Source organism: Marmota marmota, unplaced genomic scaffold (assembly GCF_001458135.2).
Source record: "Marmota marmota marmota unplaced genomic scaffold, marMar, whole genome shotgun sequence".
Taxonomy (NCBI): Eukaryota; Metazoa; Chordata; class Mammalia; order Rodentia; family Sciuridae; genus Marmota; species Marmota marmota.
Genome location: NW_026000305.1, coordinates 5,661,919 through 5,679,044, shown reverse-complemented (window position 1 = coordinate 5,679,044; position 17,126 = coordinate 5,661,919). Strand labels below are relative to the sequence as shown.

The window sequence follows — 17,126 nt, the reverse complement described above, 5'->3', positions numbered from 1 at the left end:
GTTGAATTCCTATATTTCATATTAACAATGGCAGAACCACTTGAATAATGTAACCCAATTTAAAGACGCTTGGAAAACACTGGTATCAATGATAGTGATTATTGGGCATTGAAAAAAAATGTTTAAAAGTCAAATGGCTCTAGGGAAAAATGTATTGTAGAAGTATAGTAAAATATTCCTAATCTGTAGGAGAAAAGGGTAAAGTAGATTAATCTCTAGCAAAATATTAGTTACTTTGTTGACAAAGGGTTGTGATCAATAAACCTTAGGGTGAACCCTCCCCCTAGATTGGCCTGGGGAAAAATAAAGCTCTGACACAATGAGATTGAAAGTTCTAATCCTTTGTGGCTAATCTCTAACATCTTTTCTAAAAAAAATGTATTACACAATCAGCTATGTATCTTTGTAGGAATATTTTCTGCTTTAATTGAATTATGATAGGTGAATTATGTATTCCATTTCTTACTGATTTAAGAGAGATTTAAGAGAGAATCTGATAGTAACTATCTGACCATCTGTTTGCTTTTAGTTCTACTTTGTTATCCACCAAGAGTTCTTTTAAATCTGGAACTTAATTATGTACTCTAGTCAGACCAAGACATTAAATGTCTTCAGGTAATGGAAATACAACTGCCATTTACCTTGGAATGATACTTAAATATGCAAATGTGTTCTCAAACTATAATCTGTATTTGAGAGTGAGGTGGGGGGAATAAGGAAGTCAATAACACCATATGCATTTATAACCTAGTTGTTTTAACATATAAAATGACTTTACAAAGGTCATAAATTTAAGTAATCTTTGTCCTTTTTTTAAAAAAAAATNATATATATATATATTGTGTCCACATACAACTAGAAAATAAATATTTTTTAAAAAGTAAGTAATGATGGGTATATTGATAAGGTGAAGTGGACCACTGTTGCATAATGTCAACATCTAGGATAGACATATTGGTAAAGTTCCTTTGAACAAACTGCATTCCAAGTCCTATTAACAAGGACCATCAAACTTTATTTATAAATCAATTTATTGGGGACTATTCACTTAGATTAATACATCTTTATTTAAAAGAAATAAATTCATGCCAGGCATGGTGGTGCATGCCTGTAATCTCAGCAATTTGGGAGGCTGAGTCAGGAGGATTACAAGTTCAAAGTCACCCTGAGCAACTTAGTGAGGCCCTAAGCAACTTAGCAAGACCCTGTCACAAAATAAAAAAATAAAAATCGCTTGGGATGTGGCTCAGTGGTTGAGTGTCCCTGGGTTCAATCCCCCATGGAAAAATAAATAAATAAAAGGAAAGGAAAGAAAAATTCAGAAATCATCTTCCCATTCCTCAATGACCTAGGCATGGCCCACCAGACTCCCTGCTAATTCTGCCATTCAATTCTCTGAGGATAATTTCATGTTGTAGTTTGTAGAATTAATAGAAGGAATTTTCTTTCTTTCTCTATTTTTTCATCTTTAAAAGAGACTACAGGTCCAAAGAGAGCACATGTGGTCCACTGAAGGGAGTCAGGTTGTAATGTGGTAGCATCAGACAAATTATGTCTATTTTGCCAATTTAAAACCAGAAGGAAGCAATGAGGAGGGTGATTATAGTACCCTGACTTGTCTGATTATAAAGATTTTGAATTATGTCTAATAAAGATTGAGGTGGATAGGTGGAGAGATCAGAAAAGGTTATGAGGGTATGAGAAGATGAAGGAGATAAAGAAAAGGATAGACAGCAAGTGCATGAAAGTGAAAATGAGAAAGATGATTATAGTAAAAGGTCAACAATGATTATATAAGAAAGATTTGTGTGAGCAGTGGGTAAGGTTTTGTGAATAGTGTAGTGTCAGATTATGATAGGAGCTCTCTAGAAATACAATTTAGGTTTTGTTATTCACTGGAGAACAATATTAAGTAATCCAACGTACATTGTTTTCTGAGATATATAAAAGTTGTATTTTAGGAAGAAAATCTGCTAAAATGTTTTGAATACTTTTCCTGTTCCAGGCAGTGTGTGACAATGAGTTGGAGTTGCCAGATATATGACTCTGGAAAAGTAACTTGTTTTCCTGAGTTTCAGTTTCTTAACTCTAAAATTAATTAAATAGTACCTATCTCTCAAGGTTTTGATATGGACCATATGTAAACATTAATGTGGAATTAATATTTTAAGTAGTATGGAGAAGGAAGAACCGGTGGAAGGGAACAGTTAAGAAGCTAAGAAGCGACTACAATTTTTTTCTTTTCTTTTCTCTCTCTCTCTCTTTTTTTTTTTTTTTTTTTTGAGCTGGGGATTGAACCAAGGGCCTTGTGCATGCGAAATGCACTGTACCAACTGAGTTCTGTCCCCAGAGCTACTGCAATTTTTGAGCCTGGGAAAAGGTGGTATACCACTAGAAGGGACAGGAAGAAAAAATTGCGAAGAAAAAGTAAAAAAAAAAATTAGGAGAGGTGACTGATTTCCTCTCTCCACTGTAATTCATCTTGCACATTTCTTTCTTCATTAGATATAATCTGGGAATTCAAAACTACATTTTTTACCATCCTCCTTGGATGTTAGCAATTGTTTGCTTATTTCCCTAGAGATACAAATAATCATCTCTCTTCACCATTTCAGCATCTCCAGCAATATATGCTTCAAATTCTTTTTCATTAGTCAATTGAAAAGTAAAACAAAACACTTTCTTACACCTTATTTTCTTTCTTTCTGTTTTTTTTTTTTTCCATTTTGCCATTTACTCCTTTGTTTTGGGGTTTGCCAATCAAGCCTCCTGCAAATTCCCACAAGATCCCCTATTTTTTACAAAACACAAAACTGAAAAAGGAAACCAATCCTGCTTTTCAGGGGCTTAAGAAAACTGAAACTTCTCTTTAACCCTCTGTGGACATCGTCCAAGTACTTCAGTGCCCAATACCTGCAACCAGCTAACAACAAAAACAAATCACTACATGATAGAAGTTTTAAAATGAGCAAACCTTTGAGAGCATGGATTTTCTTACTAGTGTTTGGATTCAACACAGCTTACTTTCTTAAGGAAGATCTACCTTCTGATTTGCGTACATTTCTGAGCAGGAAGTTACGCGTAAAACTTTTCGTCTTCACAGGAAAAGGTCCTTCATTTTCATGGAATTCAATTCAAGTGATCCCTTTTTCTGTTCCTTTTTTTTTTTTTTTCTCTTTCTTCTCCCCTCTTTGCGGAGAGGGAATAGTAAAAAACCAAAAAACAAACAAACAAACAAACAAAAACCCCAGCAACAATGGTTTCGACAGATCTCGCGGTGCTATTCGAGATTCCCTATTTAAAAAAAAAAAAATTAGAAATGAGGCGAACGGCGTGCCTTCCGGGGTTTGGGGCTGGGACTGCAGTGCTCTGAGCCCATTGAAAGCAGCTAAGGGTGGAGGCGGGGCTCTGTCGAATTCCCCTTCCACCTTCCCCCACCCTCTTCTTTCAACCTCTGTTTGGCCCCTAGCTGGATTTCAGCCTTTGCTGCAGCTGCTCCGCGGCTCATTCCAGGACCCAAACAACCGCCAGCCGCTGTTCCCAGGATGGTGATTCGTGTATACATTGCATCTTCTTCTGGCTCTACGGCGGTAAGGAGAGTGGGGAACCCACCTTTTTTGTTTTCTTACACACTAGACCTCTTCTGCCCCAGAACCGTTAAATTGCAGAAGTTCTTCAGGCAGCTTCTCCTTTGGAAGACACACGCATCCCCCATCTCCCCCCCCCCCTTCTTCCATTTCTTCCTTTGTTGCATCGACTTCATTTTTCCGTGGAGTTCAGCTTTGTTTGCGTTGGGGCTACATTTCTCCTCTGAAAAAAAANATATATATCTTCTCATTATTATCAGCACACACCAGAAAAGCACATTTGTTAAAATTGATGAATCTACATTGATATGTTATCATCCAAAGTATACACTTTTCACTAGGGTTCTCTATTAGTGTTGTACCTCCTTGGGTTTGAACAGATTTATAATTATATATGTCTACCATAATAGTATAAGCCATAGTAGTTTTGCCGCTCTAAAAGTTCTTTTTGTTCCTCCCATTCATCCTCCCCTCCCCTCTAATCCTTGGAAGCCACTGACCATAAACATAGTTTTGCCTTTTCCCAAATGTTATAGTTGTCATCATGCAGTATGTACCTTTTTCATACTGGCTTCTTTTACTTCATATCATGAATTTAAGTTTCTTCCATGTTTTTTCAAGGCTCAATTCCTCATTTCTCTTCAGTGCTAGTAATATTCTACTTCCAGATACACTGTAGTTTATCCACTGACATACTGAAAGACATCTTGGTAGCTTTTAAGTGCTGGAAACTATGACTAAAACTTCTATAAACATCCATGTACAGGTTTCTGTGGATATAAGTTTAGGTAAATTGCAAGGAGCATGATTGCTGGATCATATGTTGAGTGTGTCTTATTTTTAAGAAAATGTCCACTGTTTTCCAAAGTAACTGTACCTTTCATTTTTTACTCCCACACACAATGAATGACAGTTCCTGTTTTTCCTCATCCTCACCAGTAATTGGTATTGGATTTGGTCATTCTAATAGGTGTGTGGTAATGTCTCATTGTTTTTATTTGCATCTGATGACATATGTCCTGGGACATCTTTTCATATGCTTATTTGCTATCTCTATATATTTTTTGGTGAGGGGTCTGTTAAGATATTTGGGCAATTTTTAAAATGAATTGTGTTTTATTGTTAAATTTTAAGAGTTGTTTTTTATATTTTGTGTAAATAACAGTCCTTTATAGGATGTTTATTGCAAATATTTCTCCCAGTCTGTGGATTCTTTTTTGTCCCTTAACAGTATTTTTTTAAATGATGCCCAGAATATCAATTTTTTCTTACATGGATTGTGCCTTTGGTGGTGTATATAAAAAGTTATCACCAAATATGAGGTGTTCTTGACTTTCTCTTATCATTTAGCAGTTTTGTACTTTTGTGTTTTGCATCTTGGTTTGTGATCCATTTTAAGTTAATTTTTGTGAGGGGTATAGCATCTGTGTCTAGATTTTTTTTTAATGTGGAAGTCTAATTGTTCCAGCACATTTTGTAGAAAAGACAGTCTTCTCCATTGTATTGACCTTGCTCCTTTGACACAGTTGATGGTACTTATTTGGGTATATTTCTATGGTCTCTATTCTGTTCCATTAATCTAGTAGTCTACTCTTTCACAAATATCACACTGTATTTATTACTGTAGTTTATCATAAGTCTTGGAATTGTGTAGTGTTAGTCTGCCAGCTTTGTTCTTCTCCTTCAATATGGTTTTTATGTTATTTTAAATATGATTAAGTTTTTAAAATATTTTCTATATCCATTATGTGTTGGAGAACCTTTTAACTATTTTAAATAATAAATTTAACAATACAATGGTACTGTTTACAGTTGTTATTAAATTTATTATTTAAATAATATTTTAAAAAATAATATTAAAATATTATTTAAAATAGTTTACCTAGAGATTTTTGTATTTGTATGTAAATAAATATTATTTACAATGAAATTTCTTCCCTTCCAATCACTATGCCTTTTTACTTTCTTTTATGTTAATATTCTTGTACTGTTTGGAATAGCTAGCACAATATTAAATAGAAGAGGTAATAGTAGGTATTCATGTTCTATTCTCAGAAACAACAAAAAAACTTCAGTATTGTTTTCACTTTAGGTCTTTGTACACATCTTTGATCATATTAAAGAAGGTCTATTTTATTTCTAGCTTGCTATTTTTTAATGTTGAAGGGTTGTTGGATTTATCAAATTATATTTCTCCTATTGAGATGATCATATGATTTTTCTCCTTCCTTTGGTTAATGAGACAAGGATACTTTTAAATAGTGAACCAACCATGAATTATTAGTTTTGGAAAAGACAATCACTTTTCTGCAATCTTTTTACCCCCCCCCCATTCAGTTAATAAAAATGAGTCCTGACAGTAGAATGAATCAGACATTATTTTATCCTATGTTCATATATGAATACATGACCAGTGTAACTCCATATCATGTACAACCACAAGAATAGGAAGTTACACTCCAGGCTTTTATAATATTTCAAAATAAATTCTCTTGTTATATATAATTAAAAGAACAAATAATTAAAAAATATGGATCTTGAGGAGAAAGTATTTCATTACTTAGAGATAAAGTGACCACATGGCCTATGTCAAGTTTATTGCCTGGTATGGCAATGTTTCCCTGTCTCATACTCAATGAATGTTCCTTTGTTCTGCTAAATATATGTATCAATGGTCTTCAGGCATGCCTCCAGCTTTCAGTATGGTAATTCAGACTCCTGGGTTGTCCTTCTTCCTCTGAGGCACAAAAGTATGTACTTAACCAACTATCCTATTTAGGCTGGGGAGGATCTGCTAGCCATGGGGGGAACAAACACACATTGAAGCTGATCTTTGTTTCTTCTATATAGACACTGGATATATTTTATCCAGTGCTTGACTGCATTGAATTTTCCTTGTTGACTTCAAAATAAAGATAAAGTGGGCATAAATTATTAGAGTCCTCCTCTGGGATTAGTAACTGGTGCACAGTGCTCAGCTTAACGTTTATAATAACCAAACTTGCTCAGAAAGAATTACCCTTCACACATTACTGAATTTGGTTTGATAGTATTTTGTTTAGCAACTTTGCTTCTGTTTTTCAAGAGTACCACTGTCCTGGATTCCTTTTCTTGTAATATATTCATTAAACTTTAGAATTAATCCTAAGCTGATTTTGAAGTGATTGAGAACTATCTCTCTTCTTCTATTATCTGAAAGAATATGGGCAAAATTGGTATTATTTATTCCATAAACATTTTGTAGAATTTTCCAAAGAAATAATCTGTGTCTATTGTTTACTTCATGGGAAGGTTTGTAATTACACATATAACTTATAATTTTTCTCAATTCTGTTAGTTGTATACATATTTAAAGCTGCAAGATATTATCATTGTTTTACAAAGTCATTCTTCACTTCAGATTTATTGAAATATTTGTAATTCTGTTGGCTCTTCAGTACTTGCTGCATCTCAGTTTTCATTTATAATCTTTATTTTCCATGAAATGCCTCCTTTAGTATTTCAATTCGTGTGGGACTTATAGTGAAAAATTCTGTGTTGTTTATCTGAAAATGTCTTTTCTTTTTTTAAAATATTTTATTAGTTGTTGATGGGCCTTCATTTATTTATATGTTGTGTTGAGAATCGAACTCAGTTCCTCACACATGCTAGGCAAGCACTCTACTACGGAGCCCTAGCCCCACCCTTGAAAATGACTTAATTGTTTGAAAAAATATTTTTAATTGTAGATGGATGCAATACCTTTACTTATTTATTTTTATGTGGTACTGAGGATCAGACTCAGTGCCTCATATACACTAGGCAAGTGCTCTACCAGTGAGCTAAAACCTCACCACCTCTTTATTTCATATTAATATATAAGGGACTTTTGTGTTGGCTTTAGACTCTATGTTGATTAACTGTCTCTTTCAGCACATTGACATTAGCTTTCTACGGTCTCTATCTCCTTTTTTCTAATTAGTAAGCAATAATACTATTTGTGCTCCTCTGATGGTAATATGTATATTTGGGCTGTTTTAGTTTTGTTGTTTTCTATACTGGAGATTGTACCTAGGGGCACTGTACCACTGAGCTAAATCCTCATCACTTTTTAATTTTTTAAATTTGAAATGAGGTCTTGCTAAGTTGCTGATGCTGGCCTCAAACTGGTGTTCTTCCTATCTCAGTCTCTCAAACTGCTGGGATTACAGGCATAAGCCACCTAGCCCAACCATATCTTAGCTGTTTTTTAACTATTTTCATTCACATCTTTTCTCCTTTAAATAGGATGTCTAAAGGAGACTATCTTATATTTAATGTTACACAGTAAACTTAACAACATTTTTCTAATATAAATATCAAAATTAGCCAAGAACTGTGATATCTGCATGACTCATGTATTTTGAAGAGCATGATCCTTTGAAATGAATGGACATGTAGGCGATATGTAATTTACACAAAATATACACAAGTAGATCAAACCTGTAATTATTATTATTATTTTGGGTTTTTTTTTTTTTTGGTATCATGGATTGGACCCAGAGGTGCTTAACCCCAGCCTTTTTTATACTATTTTTAGTTTGAAACTGGGTCTAACTAAGTCCTTAGGGCCTCTCTAAGTTGCTGAGGTTGGCTTTGAACTTCTGATCCTTCTGTCTCAGCATCCTGAGCCTCTGGGATTATATTTGTGTATCACACCCCTGCCTATAATTATTTTATACTATATAAAATCTATAAGATAAAATAATATTAGGATAGTAGGAAATTAACTTCTTTTTAAAAAACGTTTTTTCCTTTTAAGTTTTTTCTTTTTTAATTTGTTCTTTGTAGTTTATACATGATTGTAGATTCTATTTTGATATATTTTACAAACATGGAATACATCTTATTTGAATTAGGATCCCAGTCCTGTGGATGTACACAATATTGAGATTCACTGTGGTGCATTTATATATATATACATAAGAAAGTTATGTCACATTCATTGCACTTTCTTATTCTTTTCCTTCTCCCTTCCCTTAATTCCCCTTTGTCTAATCCACTGAATTTCTTTTTTTTCTTTGTTTTAATTAGTTACACATGACAGTGCAATGATCTTGACATATCATATACTTGAATCAGATTAATCCACTGAATTTCTGTTCCTCCTCTCCCCACACCCTTGTTGTGTGTTAGAATCCACATATCAGAGAGAACAGTTGACCTTTGGTTTTTTGGGATTGGCTTATATCACTTAGCATGATAATCTCTCAAATTTCATATTAATATATAAGGGACTTATACAAGGGATGATATATAAGGGATAATCTCATGAGATTATCATGCTAAGTGAAATAAGATTATTTTGGATTGAGTGACTGAATCGAGATGTAACTACTGTACTCAAAATGAGACTCCAAATGATGTTATCTTATTTCAATAATAAATTACCTTTGCCTTTGAAGCAATCCTACATCATCTTAAAAGTAACTTTGTGGTATCTTTAAGTCTTGTTTCCCTTGTTTCTTCAGTATAGCTCTTTGGAGAAGTGATGTTATGATATTACTGAGGTAGAGTCATAAAAACAGTTTCTGTCTTGTGTGCTGGGCTCTGAGCTGAAATATGAGAAGAAAAGATATCAGAGGCTATCATGTCATAAGAAAGCCTAAGTGACATAATAAGACTACATGTGGGCACTCCAGTCAACATTTACAGCTGAGCTTACTGTTTAAAACATCTCAGCACAGGCACCAGAAACATGAATAAATGAGCCTACAGAAGGTTTCAACCTCCAGCTATTAGGCTTTGAAGGTTTTCCAGCTGAGGTCCTACTTACAGTAGAGACAAGTCAAATGGTTACCATTGTGCCCTGGCTGAATTACTTAATCACATAATCTGAAACACAATAATATTGTTATTTCATTCCACTAAGCTTTGGAGTTGTTTGTACACAACAATAGTAAGAGGAATAATTGTTCTGCAGGGGTTACTATAACAAAGAAATTAAAATAAATAAAAGGTATGATGTTCAAAATGAAAAAAAACAGAACTGCCATTTTTTGTGAGAAATGTAACTGTAAATAGAAAATACAATACTAAAGAATATATAATAAATTATTAGTATTAACAAGAGTTTAGAAAATCGCTGATACAAGGTCACTCTAAAAATTAATAATATTTGTATATTGAAGTTTTATATACTAACTTAAAAAAAAAACTTTATTTATTTATTTATTTTTATGTGGTGCTTAGGATTTAACCCAGGGACTCACACGTGCTAGGCAAGCTCTCCACCACTGAGCCACAACCTCAGCCCACATACTAACTTTTTTAAAGGAACTACAAAGAGTAGGAACAGTCATGACACTTTATGAAAAATAACAAAGTATTGGAATTTTCTGTAACAGATTTCAAGATATTTAAATTTGTGGTAATTACAATAGTGTGGCAATGGCAGAAAAGTAGATATGTAGACAAATAGAACAGAGCAGAAGCCAGAAAGAGACTTATGCTTGTATAATCACTTCATTTTGACAGAGAGGGTATTGCAAAGTAGTGAGAAATGGATTTTTCTTTCAATTACTAGTGCTAAAATAATGGAGTATCTACTAGGACAAAACAAAACAGAATTTGTCCCATATTTCAAATCTTACACAGAAATCAATTGTAGATGGATTGCAGATCTCAAAATAAAAAGTACCACAATAAAACTTTTATGAAAGAATATAAATAAAATATCTTCATATCTTCAGAGTCTGGAAAGACATTTTAAACAATTCACAAAAGGAACTAATCATAATGGAAAAGATTGATATATTTAACTATTCTGAAATTAAGAACCAGCATTTGTAAAATGATGTCATTAAAAAAGTATGAGGACCAATCTGAGGCTTGAAGAACTTACTTGAAGCACATAAATGAGAAAAGGCCTCTATTAGGAATGGAAATAATGAAAGACAACAAATAGAAAAATATACAAAGAGTTCTGAGACAATATTCTAAAAAAGAAAATATTCAAACAAAAATATGTATGTGTGTATATGAGTGAAAAGGTGCACATTGCATGTACTAATAGCTTGAAATATACCCTCAATGCTTTCTTATAGTAGTTTTGGAACATCAGGCTTTACATTTGGGCTTTTGATCCATTTTAAGTTGATTTTTTTGTGCTTGGTGAAAGATAGCAGTCATTTCAATCTTCTCCATATAGATATACAATTTTCTAGGCATCATTTATTGACTATTCATTCTCAAATGCATGTTTCCAGTCCTTTTGTTGAAAATTAGGTCTAGACATGTGGCTTAGTGGTAGAGCACTTGCCTAGCATGTGTAAGGTGTAAGGTTCTGAGTTCTATTCCCAGCACCAAAAAAAAAAAAAATAGAGAGACAGAAAGAAAAATAAAGAAATTGAAGGAATATCAGTTTGCTAAAGATACATGGGTATTTTCCTGGGATCTCTGCCCTATGTCATTTGGTCTATGTGTCTGTTTATACTATAATACCATGCTATTTTAGTTACAAAGTTTGTGATATTGGTACAGACATGATTTTTTATAAGACCGCCAAAAGCACAGAAAACAAAAGTTGACCAATGGGATTACATCAAACTAAAATATTAGCAGAATAAAGAGATAACCTATGGAAAGGGAAAAAAAAATATCTGTCAACTGGTCATCCGACAGTGGGATAATATCCAGAATATATAAATAACTCAAAAAAATTAATAACAATGATAAAGTAATCCAATTAAAAATGGGCAGTTGAGGCTGGGGTTGTGGCTCAGTGGCAGAGTGCTTGCCTAGAATGTGTGAGGCAATGGGTTCGATTCTCAGCACCACATATAAATAAATAAAATAAAGGTACATTGACAACTAAAATAATATTTTTTTTAAAAAAGCCATATGACCTGGATAGATATTTCTCAAAAGAAGAAATGCAAGTAGCCAACAAATATATGAAAAAAAATCTCAATATAATTATCCATCAGGATAATTCAAATCAAATCACAATACTATCTTACTATAGTAAGAATGGCTATTATTTTAAAAATTCTGATGAGGATTTGGAGAAAAAGGAACTCTTCTTTACTACTGATGGTAATATAAATTATTACTGCTATTAGAGAGAACAGTGTATATGGAGGTTCGTCAAAACTAAAACTAGATCTAACTTATGATAAGTTATTATGGTTTGGACTTGGAATATACACCATAGGCTCATTTGTTGAAGTGTTGGTCCTGAATGCAGCAATGTTCAAAGGTGGGGCTTTTAGGAAGTGATTGGATCATGAGGGTTCTGACCTCATCAATGGATTAATGGCATTATGGTAGTGGAAACTGTAAAAGTGGGTGTCTAGTTGTGAGAAGTAGGTGACTGGGGGACATGCCTAGAAGTATATGTTCTATCCCAGGACTCTCCCTTCCTCTCAGTGATGAAGTGAGCAGCTTTCTTCCACCATTCCTTTCTGCCATTACCTACTGCCTCATTTCAGACCCCAGGCAATGGAACCAGCTGACCTGAACTGAAACCTCTGAAATCTTGAGCCAAAATAGATAAAATCTTACCTCATTTAGGTTGTTTTTATCATGCATTTTGTCACACAGTGACAAAAATCTAATGAACATACCACTTATCCTACTTGTATGTTTATATGCAAAGAAATGAAATCAGCATACCAAAGATCTGTATGCCCGTGTTTTTTTGCTGCAGCTATTCACAATAGCTAAGATGTGAATCAGACTAGGTGCCCATTAATGGATGAATGGATAAAGAATGTGTGGTATTTATACACAGTGGAGTATTTTTCAACTATAAATAAGAATGGAATCCTGTCATTTGCAGAAAAATGTATGATACTACTGATCATTATAGTACCACATTTTCTTTCATATGTAGAAGCTAAAAAAGTCAACTTATAAGTAGAATGGGGATTACTGGAAATTGGAAAAGTTGTTGGGGGAAGGGTGTGAAAATGATGTTTGAATTTGATCAGTGTATGCTATATACATGTATTGGAATATCACACTGAACACCATTAATATGCTCAACTAATACTTGCCAATAAAACTTTTAAAATTTATAATTAGACAGGAGGATCATAAGTTCAAGACCAGCCTCAGCAATTTAGTGAGGCCCTACACAAGTTAGTGAGACTCTGTCTTGAAACAAACAAACAAAAAAATATGATTGAAGGAAAAAAGAAAATATGCACAGCTTTTTAATGATTAGGGAAATATAAAATAAAATCACAAAGAAATACTATTCCACACTGAATGGGGTGCTAAAAGAGAAGCACAAGACTTAGAGAGAGAATCCCATACATGATGCTAGTCACACTATATTTCTAGGGACCACAACCTTGTAGAAGAGAGAAAAGTAAAAACTGAAACATATTTAGAAGAAAGATCTCTAGATATAAACACAGAAAAATAGAGAAGCTGGAAATTTTAAATTGGAGCCCAGAATTTTCCCACACAAATACAGAGATAAGTTATAACTAGGAATTATTAGTATCAAAAAGACATAAGGAAATAGATCTCAGCTTAACTTTAGGAAAGCCTTTTCACATATTTAGATCTGATTTTTAAAAATGGAGTGGGAATGCCTCAGAAATTGTTGAGTTCAGTGTAACTGGAGGTGTTCTCAGGTATTAACTTTAAAAAAAATTTTTTTGGTTGTTGTTGATAGATCTTTATTTTATTTATTTATATGCGGTGCTGAGAATCAAACCCAGTGCTCACACATGCCAGGCAAGTGTATTACCGCTGAGCCCCAGCCCCAGCCCCAGGTGTTAACTTTTTTAAAAATATTTTTTAGTTGTAGATAGACATAATACCTTTGTTTTATTTATTTATTTTTATGTGGTGCTAAGGATTGAAGCCAGTGCCTCACATGTGCTAGGTGAGCACTGTACCACTGAGCCACAACCCCAGCCTGGTATTTATCTTTGGATGCCCACTTGATGGTGTTATTATTGGTAGGGTTTTGTGGAAAATTAAATGGTTAGATGGAATGACCTTTTAGGTACTTTTTGGTTTATCATGTGTGTGTGTATGCATTTGAGAAAGAGGTCTCAAAACAAACCTTTGTTGGAAAGAAATAATACCCAAGAAATTTTCTTTCACCATAGCCCCATTTCATCTTTTCCTAACTAGAACTGAATTTACTCACTATTTTTCTGTAATCAGTGATACCTAAAGAAAGAAAAGTGGGTCAAGGCCCTTACTCTAAGCACCAGAAGATTTTATAAATAGTCATTATTCCCTGAGATATTAGAACTTATCAGGGATAACATACAAAATGACATTTTATTCCTCTGTTGGTATTCTGTACAGAGCTGTTAAAATTCCTGTCTTGCTTTGTCAAACACCAGCACATTTATTTTCCATGGGTGAATTGTACCCTCTAGTGGCCTTAACAATGAACACAGAGCTTTGGATATGATCAGAACTCAGAACACCATACTTGTAAGATATCTTCTGGCACAGAGTCCTAAAGTTGCTTCTTTCTGATGCACTTTACCATACAGCAGGTGACAGAGACAGGGTGAGAACTCTTAAGCACGACTTTCTGGTATTTAGTTTACACTAGCTCCATCACAGATAATGCCTTTCTGTTGACCCTTGGGATGAACAAAAGGAAGGTTTCAAAATGCAGTATATTTTAAGTGTGTATAATTTAGATACCTATATGTTAATGTGTTTTGTGTTATATTCTTTATCTACAGTCTGTCAGAGAAAGAAGAAAAGTGGAAACCAGGGAATCATTGACATTTTTGGTGGCTCATCCAACAATCAAGGCTCTGAAGAGGATCAAGACTCCAGGCATTCATGTTTGGAATTACCACTCCATAGTGTATAAACATAAGAAAATGCAAATATGCTCACAATCTTACTTAAATATAAATAGTAAGTTGTTAACATTTATTAACATTATTAACATTTTTATAACTTCATTTTTCAATTTTAAATTATTTGGACATAGCAATTCACTTAAATAATGCTTAACAGTGATTTCTCTACAGCCATTATGGATACCTGGGAATACTGCTGATGTGGAAAAAAAGTTTTAAAGTTTTAAATCTAAATTTTTTTCAAAATTAAATGAAATGTTTGTGAATACTAAATTTAGTATCTTATGAAGTTGACATGGTAATGTTTTGTAGATATTTCATTAAACATTTCTTAATTGTAATCTTGTAGTCTTTTTGTATTGTGAGATAAATACAATTTTTATTTTCTCATAAGTTTAAACAGAGAAATTTCTGCCTCTGGAAGTGGTGGACTAGATGATTTGGAAAAACTCTCTTGCTAATGGCAATTTAAAGTGTTAGAACATACTACCCCATTAACAATAGCCTCAAACAACCCAAAGTACTTGAGATTCAACTTAATGAAAGAGGAAAAGAACACTACAGAAAGAAGTTAAAGAAGACTTTAGAAGATGGAAAGATCTACCTTGTTCTTGGATAGGCAGAATTAATATTGTCAAAGTGATGATACTACCAAAAACACTATACAGATTTAATGCAATTCCAATCAAAATCCTAATAATATTCCTCATAGAAATAGAAAAAGAAGTAATGAAATGCATCTAGAAAAATAAGAGACCCAGAATAGCTAAAGCAATCTTTAGCAAGAAGAGTGAAGTAGGTGGCATCACCATTCTAGACCTTAAAACTATACTACAGAGCAATAGTAACAAAAAGCATGGTATTAGCACCAAAATAGAAATGTAGACCAATGGTACAGAATAGTGGACACAGAGACAGATCCACATAACTACAGTTATCTTATATTAGACAAAGGCTCCAAAAACATAGTGGAGAAAAATAACCTCTTCAACAAATGGTGCACCAATATGCAACAAAATGAAATTAAACCTCTATCTCTCACCATGCACCAAACTCAACTCAAAATGGATCAAGGACTTACAAATAAAACCAGAGACCCTGTGTCTAATAGAAGAAAAAGTAGGCCCTAATCTCCATCATGTGGGATTAGGCCCCAACTTCCTTAATAAGACTCCTGGGCGCAAGCATTAAAATCAAGAATCAATAAATGGAATGGACTCAAAGTAAAAAGTTTCTTCTCAGCAAAAGAAACAATCTGTAAGGTCTATAGAGAGCCTACATCTTGGGAACAAATCTTTATCCCTCACACATCAGATAGAGCACTAATCTCTAGGTTATATAAAGAACTCAAAAAGCTAAGCACCAAAAAAACAAATAACCCAATCAATAAATGGACCAAGGACCTGAAGAGACACTTCTCAGAAGATGATGTACAATCAATCAACAAATACATGAAAAAATGTTCATCATCACTAGCAATTAGAGAAATGCAAATCAAAACTACTCTAAGATTTCATCTCACTCTAGTCAGAATGGCAGCTATTATGAAGACAAACAACAATAAGTGTTGGAGAGGATGTAGGAAAAAGGTACACTCATATATGCTAGTAGGACTGCAAATTGGTGCAGCCAATATGGAAAGCAGTATGGAGATTCCTTGGAAATCTGGAAATGGAACCACCATTTGACCCAGCTATCCCTCTCCTGGGTCTATACCCAAAGGACCTAAAAACAGCATACTACAGGGACACAGACACATCAATGTTTATAGCAGCACAATTCACAATAGCTAAACTGTGTAACCAACCTAGATGCCCTTCAATAGATGAATAGATAAAACTAATGTGGCATACATACACAATGGAATATTACTCAGCAATAAAAGAGAATAAAATCATGGCATTTGCAGGTCAATGGATGGAGTTAGAGAAGATAATGCTAAGTGAAGTTTGCCAATCCCCCCAAATCAAATGCCAAAAGTTTTATTTGATATAAGTAGGCTGATTAATAGTGGGATAGGGAGCTGGAGCATGGGAGGAATAGATGAACTCTAGATAGGGCAGAGGGATCAGAGGGGAAGGGAGGGGGCATGGGGTTATTAATGATGGTGGAAGCTGATGATCATTATTATCCAAAGTACAGGTAAGACGACACAAATTGGTGTGAATATACTTTGAATACAACCAGAGATATGAAAAATTATGCTCTATAAGTGTAATAAAAAATTTAATGCATACTGTTTTCATATATAAATAAAAAATAAAATAAGCAATGAAGGGACTGGGGTTGTGGCTCAGCAATATATCGCTTGTCTAGTATGTGCAATTCGATCCTCAGCACGACATACAAATAAATGAATAAATATATATATGAAAACAGTATGCATTAAATTTTTTATTACACTTATAGAGCATAATTTTTCATATCTCTGGTTGTATTCAAAGTATATTCACACCAATTTGTGTCGTCTTACCTGTACTTTGGATAATAATGATCATCAGCTTCCACCATCATTAATAACCCCATGCCCCCTCCCTTCCCCTCTGATCCCTCTGCCCTATCTAGAGTTCATCTATTCCTCCCATGCTCCAGCTCCCTATCCCACTATTAATCAGCCTACTTATATCAAATAAAACTTTTGGCATTTGATTTGGGGGGATTGGCAAACTTCACTTAGCATTATCTTCTCTAACTCCATCCATTGACCTGCAAATGCCATGATTTTATT

At 33.9% G+C, this 17,126-nt stretch overlaps 2 protein-coding genes across 2 annotated transcripts in view; one reads left to right on the top strand and one right to left on the bottom strand.

Annotated features, from left to right (window-relative positions):
• Hmgn5 (high mobility group nucleosome binding domain 5) overlaps window positions 1-9,195 on the bottom strand; it is a gene marked incomplete at its 3' end in the record, with an annotated part of 57,174 nt that extends 47,979 nt beyond the window's left edge. The window contains exon 1 of the mRNA XM_015502100.2: window positions 8,997-9,195. The remainder of the gene's footprint in view (window positions 1-8,996) is intronic.
• The window catches only part of Sh3bgrl (SH3 domain binding glutamate rich protein like), an 87,006-nt gene continuing 73,201 nt past the window's right edge, over window positions 3,322-17,126 (top strand). The window contains exon 1 of the mRNA XM_015502135.2: window positions 3,322-3,590. Within this exon, the coding sequence (XP_015357621.1) occupies window positions 3,546-3,590 (45 nt within the window). The 5' untranslated portion in view covers window positions 3,322-3,545. The remainder of the gene's footprint in view (window positions 3,591-17,126) is intronic.